The 13,579-nt window shown below is 39.3% G+C and overlaps 1 protein-coding gene across 9 annotated transcripts in view; it reads left to right on the forward strand.

Moving 5' to 3' along the window:
- Nucleotides 1–11,487, forward strand: part of LOC139222766 (receptor-type tyrosine-protein phosphatase delta-like) — a 195,457-nt gene extending 183,970 nt beyond the window's left edge. For all 9 annotated transcript variants that reach the window (XM_070854619.1, XM_070854621.1, XM_070854622.1 and 6 more), the window contains 7 exons: nt 3,930–4,215; nt 5,222–5,400; nt 5,676–5,802; nt 6,054–6,179; nt 7,164–7,318; nt 7,496–7,631; nt 8,195–11,487. In XM_070854619.1, the coding sequence (XP_070710720.1) occupies nt 3,930–4,215; nt 5,222–5,400; nt 5,676–5,802; nt 6,054–6,179; nt 7,164–7,318; nt 7,496–7,631; nt 8,195–8,263 (1,078 nt within the window). In that variant the 3' untranslated portion in view covers nt 8,264–11,487. The remainder of the gene's footprint in view (nt 1–3,929; nt 4,216–5,221; nt 5,401–5,675; nt 5,803–6,053; nt 6,180–7,163; nt 7,319–7,495; nt 7,632–8,194) is intronic.
- The last annotated feature ends 2,092 nt before the right edge of the window (nt 11,488–13,579 follow it).

Genomic DNA, 13,579 nt, shown 5'->3' on the forward strand with positions numbered 1-13,579 from the left:
CATCATCTCCTGACTACCATGGGGCACACAGATCTTTAGATACAACCATCCAATCATTTTATCCCTATTACTTCACATTGACACCACAGGGCAGACATTTTTACACTGTAAAATTGAGTCTAAAATGAACTGGTGTCCATAAAGAGCACATGTAGTCTATACCTACTCAATATTACATAAATGAGATCAAACTACTATAACTTGTCAAAAGATTGACAATTTTATCTATGTATTTACCTATTTGTTTCAGTGACACACGTAAGCCAGACTCACGTTGTGCCAGAAACTTAACAATATGCTCAGGGCCAATTAATTTTCATAGTAGTAAAACAACTCAAATGGTGTCCCACATGCTTAATTAATTAATCAATCAATCAAGCCATCAATCTTTATTCATTTGGTGCCAATTCATAACAGTGCTCTCTCAAGATGCTTTCCATAAAGAGCAGGTCTAGACCAAACTCTTTAATTAAGAGAGAAACCTAATGACTCAAGAATTCAAAATTCAACATTAACATCCCAAATACAGGTCTAGTATGTGGTTCCACCACAGGAGTGTTTAGCAGACAATCAAAAGCATTAATTTGTCTCCAGTGCAGAGCTAAGACTTCTGACAAGGTGAAACCACAGTGAGTCTAGTAAAATCTGCCTCCCATGGACGTTATAGCATGTTTTGTGCTTTCCAAGTTCCTGGTGTTTTCACTAACCCATAGGTCAGGGACTGTTTTGCTCTTCTTGGAAAAGGGCTACCCAGGCATGGTGAGGTGAAAGAGGAGGTCATAAGGACATGATTGAATGTCATGGAGATCACTGGCCTCTCCCAGTGACTCATGAGGCAAACTTTTGATAGAACAACTATAGATTCAAAAGAATTTAACTCACAACCTAACCATTTCCCCCCTTTTCCTCCTCGTAGCCAGCACATAATAGGGAATGTAGTCTACTTACCTAACTGGCTTCAGTTATGTTAGTTGTGAATGACAAATGCACACAGCAAAAACAGAAGCTACGTATTTTCCAACTTTAGGTACAATTGTGCATTTTTTTTAATTTAAGCATAAATAAACATAGTGATGGACAGCAAATAACTAAAGTAAAACAGTAAGACAGGCCACCTGATCACACCCAACTGTGTTCATGGGTGTGGTCAGAGATTCAACAGATGTTTGAACCCAGTGGTCAGTGCAGCAATGCTTTTCCTCCACAACATTGGCTTCTTCATAGTCACTACTGAAAACGTCCTGCAGCACAAAAGTGTAACCTCACCAGTAGGTTTAGTATCGTAAGGGCATTCAAAACATCTCTGGAGGAAAAATTAAACATGGCTTCCTCATTTCCATTAGGCCATACTGAGTTACCAAGCTCTTCCAGAGGGTCAAACAGTTGTAATTCTAATCCAGGGAAAGAAAGGGACAGCTCACGAGCACTGCTCCAAAACTCCTCCTGTTTGTCATCATGGTATAGTTGCATGCAAAGGGAACAGTCATGCTGTAGTTGGTATGTCCTAATAGTCAACACTCTCCCAGTTGTTTGTGAAGGAAAGTGATTAAACCTTCGAAACTCAGTCTGTGGGAAATTTTGTTTGAAGGAACAAAATATTTTTCATATTTTTTTGATTTACATTCCTCATTTTGAAAGGTATTCATAAACACAGCTTATTATTGACACCATTAACAGCAATGTAGTGATCCTGGCGAGTTTGAGTTTGAGTGTGTGTGTGTTCAATTGGCCATGTAGGGGAATGGTGACAGGTTAGCTGACGGCAAGAGATTTGGTAACAATACATATGTAATTACTTTTACTGCTGCTCATGCTTTATCTTCTCGGGACTCATTGCAGCTGTATTTTTACACTGCACTCTCTCCCATCCCCTTTTCCCTAAACTCCTGGAAAGCATATTAGTCTGACACTTAATGTGTGTCGACGTCCAAAGCAGCTGGTCTTGACTGGCTGAAAAGGCAGTGTCAGGTCATTAGTGCAGTCAGTCCGCCAGCTCCCCTTCAACTGCCAAATGTACAGACTGCTTTCTGCACCACATCACCCCACCGCACACACACACACACACAAACACACACACAGTAACTTGTCGATAAAGGAATATTGCATATGTTCCTACCATTTCCTGGTCCTACATTTAGGGAAAATTGTGGTTAATACATATTCCTGCAGTCTTTCCTCAGTCTTTTAGAAAACAAATGTGAGAACTACATTTCTTTAAGATAAGTGGCAGCATCTCTCCCTGGATAACAGCTATACCTTCAGTCTCCTCCCCCCTCCCCCCTCCCCGTCCTCATCTTCCTCTGTCTTCGTCTCTCTAGCTCAATGCTGTCACTCTGTCACTTACTCTCTTGCAGGTCATCACTCTCCCACATTCAGGTCTGCACTGTAAAATGTTTTCAGATTGGAAACAGCTGGGGTAAAGGGAGAAATCTCTCCTAGTTTCTGCATCTCTCACCAGAGGGCTGAGGTGTTCTCAAGCCTGGAAGTGATTCATTCTTCAAATATCCCTGAGACACTTTTACATTTCCATGCAGACTGATTCTCTCTTTGCCTTACATGTACATTTTGTAATCACTCTAGAGCTGTGAAGAGTTTTGTGTTAAAAAAAACATTCAGTCTCATTCAGCCAATGTCAGCCATTTTGAAAGTGATCATCAGATAATTTGTTAAAGCCAATGACTCCCATATGAGTCTTTATTCCATTTGCAGCACAGTTCCAGTGCAGCATGGCACATTAACCAGACTTGGCCCCTGGGGACTAACTTTACTCCCTCTCGAGTTTTCTTTCTCAACCCTCTCCCTGTTCCTGAGAGCAAATGAAAAACAAATGCTCCATCAGAAGGAGGAGGCACAAGAGCATGGCTCACACCTCGTAGGCATGTCAGCTTAATGGATTGATTAACCTATTTACTTTGGAGTGCCAAGTGCAAGGACCTGTCTCATCAATGCTGTGCTTCGCAGGGGGTAGAAGGAGAGTTAACGAACAAGATTTAACACTGCCCCGTCGCCCCACTGTAAATAAATTGTCATCAGAAAACATCTTCTGTGCTGAGGCATGCGCTATTAAAACACGTAATGTTCAGGCGGGAGCACTGTTAGATTGTCAGCAGTCTGCAATAGGGGGCGACATGTGTACAGCATGTCTCAAGCAAGCCCGCAAGAAAAGGTCAAAGAGAAACAGTAAAATATTTCCCCCTTTGTCAGAATGCTTTTGTCAATTTGTAATTATTTTTTACACACTAATGTAAAAATGTGGCGATGTGAATCTTAATGAAGAGACCTGCTTTTCAGTGCCTCTTATAAAGCTCTTATGCCATTTGGGTGCACCTTGCTAATCTAATGGCATTAATTGTTGTCAGCTGCACTTCTCAGAAGTTGTGTGGCAATGAAGTACTCAACATTTCTGTCTGTGTATCCACATTTGTGTGTGTTTGTTGTAGTGGCACTTTTTGCAACCACGAGATAAAGGTTAAATGTTGCTGTTGCATAAGTGATTAGTCCTGATGAGTTGGAGAGCACAGGTGGGATCCAGAAGAGAGAGACTAGATTGCAAAGCCAGCAGTGAGCCCGCTGGAGGCTATGACTGCCGATCCCTCTTCTTTACACAGTGCTACTTCAGATTTAATTACAATCCAAGCCAAAAAGTCTCCCCTACAGTGGCAAACTTGGCACAGAGAGTTTACCTCATCAATAGGAGAGCGGGGAGTTCTTAAAGCCACTGCATGTTTTCAAAGGACACCTCTCCTTTCATGGAGATCAGCTAGACACACTGTGTATGGTTGCTGAGATTTGCAGAAGTTATTATATTTAGCATTAAAGGTATTATATTATGTTGTCAGATGTGTTATTACCTAACTTTACTTGCACAGCTACAACTACGAATACCATCCAATTACATTATTCTTTCTTGATCTTGTTTTTGACCACAGTGCTGGGGTGGGACGCACAGGTTGCTTCATCGTGATTGATGCCATGCTGGAAAGAATCAAGCACGAGAAGACCGTGGACATCTATGGGCATGTAACGCTAATGCGTGCCCAGCGCAACTACATGGTGCAGACAGAGGACCAGTACGTCTTCATACATGACGCGCTCCAGGAGGCCGTCAACTGCGGCACCACCGAAGTGCCCGCCAGAAACCTATACGCCTACATCCAGAAACTGACGCAGATAGAGGGTGGAGAGAATGTCACTGGCATGGAACTTGAGTTCAAGGTACAAACTATTTACTGAAGCAAAAGCATTGGGCAAAATACTTTGGGTCAGGAATAACTTTTAAAAAATCAAATAAACTGTTTTAGCTTTAGATTCCTACAGCATAAGTTTTACAGCAACAACTTGCAATATGTAGCAGGCATCCCATCGGCACCCCATGCTCCAAGTCACATGCAGGCCCCTGGTGGCCTTGATTGGCCATTCTCAGTACAACTGTTTTCCAGTTCCCATTAGGCCTGCCAGACAGCATGGGGCCTGTGGTTTCCTCTCTATTCCTGTTACATGACTCGCCTGTGTAGCCTAACATAGGATAAAGTCACCCTTTCTGGACTCCCTAATCTCCCCTTCCTTGGGTAATGGTGGTCTTAGTTTACATGAAAACGCCAAACACAGATTTTCCCCATCACAGAACAGTTGCCAGAGGGACTTGAGCAATATACTCCACATTTACAATGAGAGGCTTATTCAGCCCACCACAGTGTGGTGTTGCTGTATGCATGGTATTGCCTTGCTTTTCATGAACCTACTTTCTTGTTCTGTGATGGATACTGATTCCACTGAGGGATGATAAACAAGTTAGATTACGCTGCACTTCTGTCCACTCCAGGCTCGCTTGGGTATCAATTTCCTTGTCTTTTCATCATAACATGCTATTTTTTTCTTTGCAAAAGGGAAGGCATGATGGTAATCACTTTGCTGCCATTCCCATACTTTATCTTTACATGAAATAGTATATAACCACATATACTATGAGCCATTATAAGATTGATTTCATCACCCACAATGTGTAGCTTATAAATTTGGATTCTTTCCCACTCATGAGAGTAGGGGAAAAAATCCCAATGCATGCAATCATTCATCATATTCAGATCTTTATCTTTTACAATCCACCTTCAGTGTCTGACACAGTCAGTCAGCGGGGAAATGAAGAAACACCAAAGAATGTCAGTGCTCCCTACCAGGCATCAGTATTCTCAAAGATGTCTTTTTCTGTGTCTCGATGCAGCGTTTAGCGAACACTAAAGCCCATACATCACGATTCATCAGTGCCAATCTCCCCTGCAACAAGTTCAAGAACCGCCTTGTTAACATAATGCCATACGAGTCCACACGAGTGTGTCTTCAGCCCATTCGAGGAGTTGAGGGCTCCGATTACATCAATGCCAGTTTCATTGATGGGTACAGGTAAGTGCTAACATACTCTGACACCCATTGCCAACCACATGGCCAATACACATACTGTAGATTCAGTAGACTTGAATAGATTTAAGAAGCAACTACATTTTTAAATATGAATTTAATATCAGCCAGGAAATTCAGCAGAAGAGAGCCACTGCAGTGTTTTCGTCAGCAATCACAAATATGGCTCTTTCAACTTTGTGAAACCAGTCAAGTTCTAATGCATTTCCATGCTAATTGTATCACACCTGTTCCAACTTGTGATTAATTGATTCTCACAGGCAACAGAAAGCCTATATTGCCACACAGGGACCATTGGCAGAGACCACAGAGGACTTCTGGAGAATGCTCTGGGAGCACAACTCTACTATTGTTGTTATGCTCACCAAGCTCAGAGAAATGGGCAGGGTATGTACGCTTATTTTCTTCCCATTTCTTTTGGCACATTAACATCCTTATTTTGGCTACAATACACAGAAACAGTGGTTACAAACAGTTTATATGAAATACTAGAGATTCAGTCGTGAGAATATAAGCTTTCAAACAGGAAATCTTCTATAAATTGAATGAAAAAAAATTCTGAGAATGAACACAATGAAGCTAGTGTATGAGGAGAATGTTGTGGCTCATTGTGGTATTCTATTTTTTACTCCCTACAGGAAAAATGCCACCAGTACTGGCCAGCAGAGAGGTCGGCCAGATACCAGTACTTTGTGGTGGACCCCATGGCCGAGTATAACATGCCTCAGTATATACTGAGAGAGTTCAAAGTGACTGATGCCAGGGTAAACAGACATTGTTTCATAGAACAGTAGAAGTTCAAAGATCAAAATTTGACACTGGGAATGGAGCTCTTATTTCAGTGCTATTGTTTGCAAATTTAGTCTGGTGCATTGTTTTTCAGAGCCTGGGTGTGGTCTAACCATGGGTCATGGGAACATTGAGTTGCTCACCAAGTGTTCACCAATAAAATTATACAAGTGTTTTACTTTTTTATATGTTTTAAAACTTCAGTTGCATCTGCATAATTTTATCTACCGAGGAAGACGATTTGAATGACACTTTGAGCATGCTGGATATTGAACACTTTAAGGTGGCAGTAGTCATTACCACAAAATTTTGGCATTGTATCAAATATTTGTTTATACCAAACTATAGCCTTAAGTGTAACATAAGTGTTAATATTGTGGAAATTATGACACATGTCAGTGTGTAAAAACAAATGTGGTGCTAGCAGCACTGAGCTGCCAGAGTTTTAATTCCATCAAAGGCTTACACAGATAAATGGCGCAGGCTTCCTCCTTTGTAGTGGATGTTACACTGTCTCATCAATAGGATTTCTCTTCTTATCAGGTGGATACAATATCACTTAAGTAATGCACACCCTCAAAGTTGATCCTCCGAGCACCCTGTCGAGGGTAGCACATCAAAGGAATTAGAATCTTTGGTGTTCATGTTTAATACATTCAGGTAAAATGGCAGGTATCTTTAATAACAAAACATTTTCTCTGAAGCTTTAAACTTGGCACTGGTGATAATTTTCCGAATGCCATCTTGCACTGTAAAACCCACAAAAGCATGAATCATTATGATGGAGGTGGTCATGGTATGAACTGCCATGGATTGGCCATCTGTGAAATACCTCAGACTGGCTTCCCAGTTTCACTTCAGCAGTTTTTCCTTTACCATTTTTCCATATTTTTGACTTGTACTCCACTTAAAAAGCAGACTCTGTACATTCTTTCTCTTTTTGCACCATCTCTTCCCAGGATGGACAGTCACGGACAGTAAGGCAATTTCAGTTCACAGACTGGCCTGAACAAGGAGTGCCAAAATCAGGAGAGGGCTTCATCGATTTCATAGGCCAAGTACATAAAACGAAAGAGCAGTTTGGCCAAGATGGGCCTATCTCGGTCCACTGTAGGTAAGTGACCAAACAACCAAACAGCACAGAAAAAAATAATTCAAATATCTCAAGCTGCAAATCCTGTACATCTACATAAATATTGAATTAGTATAGTAGTGTGTTAGAACACACTTTTTCTATTTCTGTCTTGTTTCTTTGGCCTCACCCTTGACCTTTTTGCCCCCTTTTGCACAGCGCGGGTGTTGGTAGAACTGGAGTTTTCATCACCCTCAGCATCGTCTTGGAACGAATGAGATATGAGGGTGTAGTAGACATCTTTCAGACAGTGAAAATGTTACGGACACAGAGACCAGCTATGGTGCAGACAGAGGTGAGGTGTTTTTTCCCCTTTCCTCTTTTCCACTACACTTGCGAAGAAAACACAACTCACAAACTGTACTGAGGTAGTCAGGCAGTTACTTTAGCTTTTGTGACATTGGAGACAAGACATGGAATCAGTGACTGTGTCAGCAATTTGATAGCATACTAAATTGTCTTGTAAAAAGGGCTGGTGAGATCCTAAGTATCCTATTGAGCCAAAGAGTTTAACTAAAGCAAGCCGCTGTCAAAGACTATGATTAATTCAGTAACTGAACCAATCTAGAGAAGTCGTGTTTGCTGTCCAAGGCAAATTCATCTCATCAATTCAGCTCTGGCTAGTGTTTCCTCACACACCTACTTGTGTTATCTTCAAGTCTTGAAAATGCACTTCTGTGTTGGACATGAAAAAAATATATGTATTTATTTTGGTTCACTGGAAAAGTCAGCTAAAGAATTCACACAACTCTATTTTCTAGGCTTAAACAATAGTCATGATGTACCAAAACTGTTACAGATACAGATAGAGATCCCAGGAGAAAGTGCAAGCTTAAGTCTTGTCTTCTTTGTTTCTAGGATCAATACCAGTTCTGCTACAGAGCTGGCTTGGAGTACCTGGGAAGCTTTGATCACTATGCAACGTAAAAGACCCAGTATTGGAAGAAAAAAGTAGAGGGCCCTTTGGAAAGAAAACCCAGTGAGCCTCTCTTCTGAGCCATAAATTCCTGCTTGAGAAAGTACTCCTTAACTCCTTGCTAACAACTCATTAAGTGTTGGATGTGCGACATGACTTGTCAAAAAATGAAAAAGATGATTCCCGGAGGACCAAGTATTTCCCAACCCCAATAAAACCTCGCCTTGATACAGCGTGAGGGAATCCTGACTGTTGAAGCATCGTACGGAATTACCTTTTCTTTTGCTTCAAGGATTCATTTTGGGGAACATAAAACTGAATGAAACCAACACAACAAAAAAGTAAATGAACAATAATGACATTGTCAGAAATGCATCAGTGATTATGAACCATTACGAGAGGCATTGGAGGCACACAGAATTGCGGGGGAAAAAAAAACTTGACGCACATTGTAAAGAAAAAAAAAAAATCTGTTTCACAATCAAGTACACACTGACAACCCATCGAAAAAGAAGACAATGTTTGGTCCACAACAGCAGGACAGACTTAAAGTAATAATGAATAAATACCCCTTTTCCTGTCACAATGTTCATCATCTAAATTTTGGGAGAGGGTAAAGTTAAAATGATCTATGAACTAAATAAAAATTATGGATTTAGTTTTTTAGTACTTTATTATACAGCTGATGTGCTTTTTTTGAACTGTGTGAATTTCCTTTTTTTACACAAATTTATCGCTTGGAAGAAAGTGATAAAACGTATTTACGTAAATGTTAATTTTTTTTAAAGCTGTACAACTGTTCTGACATATGTGCTATTTTGCAGAGAATCTCTTTGCTTTTTTTTTTCCTTTTCCAATTTTGTTTCTATTTTTTTCCCTCATTTGGTTGCACTTAGTGCACAGAACGGAATTCACACTACCAAAATGTAAGTTTGTTCAAGTTCAAGTTAATTTTTTGGTCTTGATTTTTCTGTTTATTTTTGTTTTTGTCCATGATCACATTCATGGTAACTTAATTACTCCCATAAGATAAACTGGGGCTTTGTGGAATCAACAGGGATGAGCAAAGTATGAAGTTGCTGCTACCGATTATCTTAGTTCTTCCATGTTAGAAGGGTGATGAGAGAGAACCTGATGAATTGGACAAGATATATGAATATATAAATAAATGGTACATTTTGCAAATATATGTGAAAGATATATTAAAGTATAAATAGCATATTCTAAATATATTGATAAAGTACATAATTTATGAGCAAAAAGTATATGAGATTGTCTATGAAAGCTTCCAAATTGAGAGTTGTGTGCTGTGGGGGAAATGAAATGAGATTTTTCACTGGAATGCACATCAGTAGGACAAAATTGTATTCTGATTCAGTGCATCTTTTCTTGTGCAATAAATACATGTGTTTTTAGATAGGGTTTTATGTGGATATGTCATTCACCCATGACATTGTTGTTCCACCCGCAAGTGAGGTGTGGGAGTGGGAATATCGGATGCCAGTCAACGCATCACTGGTGCATTTTTCACGCTCTCATACGGTCCATAATTAGAGGCAGAGGGATCATACAGCCGCAATCACCGCTCCACACAATAGGGCAAGGTACAAAGACGTCACTTTCTTGTGGTTCTTTAAAGCATTCAATGGTAATGACATTTTTTTCATTTTGCATTTAGAGTGCCTTATATTTATGCCTGTTTTTATAATGTTTCATTTAACATATTAATGTATCCTTTGAGTAATCTAAGCATTTAGTATAAATGTAATTGTATAGTTTATTTACTGTAGTATTCATTTGTCACATGATGAGATTATATATGCAAATAAGAACATTTCAAAGCTCATATTTTTCATTTTCAGTGGCCTTATCGTGGCTGAGTGAATTAGTATAAAATAGTTTATATATCACTGAATTCAACTGCAAACAGTCAAGAACATATAATAGTTACAAGAGATATAGTTGCATTTTCAGAAATAGAGGCAGGAATGAGAGGAACGCCCAGCATAAAGTAGATTTTACCAATTGGCACTATGGTCATGTTTGATTTTAAAATGGTTCGTCAGACTAAAAATGGATTTGGTCAAAAAGAATGCCTAATGCAAATGTCATCACCGCAGGGTTTCTTCTTCATGCCTTAGGTTTGAATTACAGACTGCATACGTGCCCTACAGAGAGTAGATATAGAGAAATGCATTCTGCAAAAATAAATAAATAGATAAACAAATATATCCTTTCAGTTATCCTGACAATCCTAAGACAGTGTGTGTCGTGTCCTTTTTACGACAGTTACAGTTAGAGACTGGGGGGTTGGTTCAGTTATGTTTCAGTCTTGATGTAGAGCAGCATTTAACTTTTCCAAACCCTCTTTGATGGCTTTGTGGATGTGCATTCCAGGTGCTTTCTTTCCCTTGTTAACTCAAGCAGCTATGCGTTTTATTTTTGTCAGTCGCTTAACTGATCACTTTTGTCATATTTTTGAGATATAAAAGTGCTATTATTTAACCTCATGGTGGCTAATGTTACATTATGTTCAAGTCTCGGAAAATGTTTTTTTTTTTCTCATCTCAATTTTTCATTTTTTTTTAATTGATTTTTCATATGCATGGCGAAACATTGCAGAATGGCCAAAGCTGGCCTGGTAGGAAGATTTGCACTTTCTATATCTTTGTACTATGCACTGCCCTATTGATTCTAAACCCAATAATATATTACTTGAACCCATCTATAAAAAAAAAAATCTCCTTAAACGTTCACTTTGTGTGTATGTAAATAACACAAAAAAGGTATCAACTCTTGAAAAAGACAAAAAAAAAAAAAGTTTGTGGCGAAAAAGAGCATCCATTCTGATGCCATGGTTACTCCAGCAGATGACTTCAGAAAAATCTGTCCCCCAACCATCTGTTCTTGTGGCTTTGCCATTCAAGCTTGGAGTGTCATTAACAGAAATAAACGTTGTGTTCTCTGCTCTCTCTATCTATCTCTCGTCTGGATGCATAGACTGAAAATTAAATAATGAAATTGTAAAAAAAATGGCTTGTTAAAAAGATCATACAATTACCTCTGATTAGTTGTAAGCGTAAACTGTTTCTTTTTCTGAATGAAAGGAGTGCTTTTTATTTTCTTACTTAGGTTACATTGGTGGCGAAAGAAGTCTGTATGAAAATCAGTTCTTTGCTGACACAAGTTCCATTTGTTATAAATGAATTCTATTAAAAAATGTCAGTGTTATGCATCGGTGTTTCACTTGTTTCCCTCCACCTCACTTTGACTTTAAAAGACTGATGGAACTATTTTACCCCCTACTGGTCTGGTTCCAACATATTATCCACAGTTTTCTCATGAAAGGGGAAATTGAGCCTCACCACATTTGAATAGATTTCCATCGCTCTGGTTTTTCTGTCACTGATGTCAACTACAATGAATCATCAGGGGAACATTTGACAGATGAAGTGCAATGTTTTTCAAAGCTGCCTTGTTTTTACCACAGATTTTTCTCACCCTACTGACAAAGTGGTGTAGTACTGTAACACAAAATTAAAACCACAGCTGCATAACAATCAATGCCATTCCACTCCTTAAACACTGTATTTTTTTTTTTGTTTGTTCCTGCATTTCATGCATTGTGTAAGTACTTGTTAAGTTAATAACACTAGAATGACCCCAGTAAAACCTGCAACCTTAAGTTAGGCCACAATAGGCCACAATAAATGGCCAATTTAAAATCATATCTACTGAAGTTAGAGGCATGGACTGTTTAATATTATGACTACAAATGCTCCGATTTAGAGACACACTGGTGGATCCATTTTGAGTTATACTAGATAGCGTGCGTGCGTGCGTGCGTGCGTGGATGCTGTCATAGTTTGCCTGATCCTCATATGGAGGCTCATACAAACGGATTATTCTAATATACAAATATATACAGTAAGCACTGAATACGTGTATCCTTAAGTATTTTTACAAGTATATAAATATGAATTAAAAATGTAAAGTGTCCACAGATATATTTTACTAAAGGCTTGTCTACACGGGGGGGGTTTTGCCCATGTTATGGTCGTCCATCAAACATGCATGTGATGGAACAGACTAGACACTGATGGAAGGTTGAAGCTGCTGTGATATGTGAACACTTTCGAAGTCAATAACTTCTTGCCGGGAGAAACGATCACAAATTCAGAAAACTATCCATGCAACCAATTAGAAAATATCATACCAAATGATAACAAATGACATGCTGTCAGGTATGACACTGAGCTTCAGAAACATTATTCCTGAGTCTACAATGAAAAGCTTTCAGCTATAACAGGCTTTCACAGAATATTAGTCCACAATAGCAGATCACAGATATTGTTGAAAGCAATGGCATACTGCAAGAGCTACAGCAACGATGTGCAACATGGACACCGACTGGACTGTCATATTTGCTTGCTGATGTTTGTTTCTCTAAATCACACCTCATACTGAACATGCAACTAAACTTAAGTATAGGACCTGCATCTTGAGGGCCCCCTTTGTTGTGCTGGCGAAGTTAATGAAGGATCTCTCTTAATGTATGCTGTAGACTCATGTTTGATCTCTTGCTATTTTATGAAGCATCAAACTATGTCAAGATACGCTTATTTCATCCACATTTGCCCTCCCAGGACATGACTCCCCAGACAAGGAGATTTCAGACACTAAAATGGAAGCTAGACTGAATGCTTGGGTATCATCTTACAATGCATAAAGAAAGGTGTAAATGTTCACAGATTACTGCACGTGAGACCAATTATTGCGTCATCTTGTTTCTGACAAGTTGATGGAAACTAACCAAAATTAATTTTTAAATTTCTTGAGCTATCCTTTCATTGCAGATGTCTGCCTTGCACCAGACAAGAATACAACAAAATATGGAACACCTACTGTCATCAGCTTTTATTTTTCACCCGAGACTGCACTTTGGATGTGTCAAGCAGATGTTCCCTCGTCGTCTCTCAGCAGTTTTTGCAGAATTATAAAACCAACCAGCCAGTCACAACACTGTGCACAAGTCATATCTCATTTATCCCTTTTCCACCCTTAAAAAAACGACAGCTTGCCTCATTCCCCTAGCGCTTTATTTTCTACATTTTAAATTTCATGAAATACGCCCAAATGAAGGGTAGGGAGCAGCTCTGATGTCAACAGTTGTGAGTGGGATTCAAGACATTTCAAAGGCAGAAAACCTTCTGCACCCACTTCTACTGAAGCAAAAATAATTACATGCCAATGTATTCAAAGAATTCAATTTTATTGCCAGGCTACTTTGATCAAGAGGTCTGACACTCACAGCATCCGTGTTCTTG

Source organism: Pempheris klunzingeri, chromosome 23, assembly GCF_042242105.1.
Source record: "Pempheris klunzingeri isolate RE-2024b chromosome 23, fPemKlu1.hap1, whole genome shotgun sequence".
Lineage (NCBI taxonomy): Eukaryota > Metazoa > Chordata > Actinopteri > Acropomatiformes > Pempheridae > Pempheris > Pempheris klunzingeri.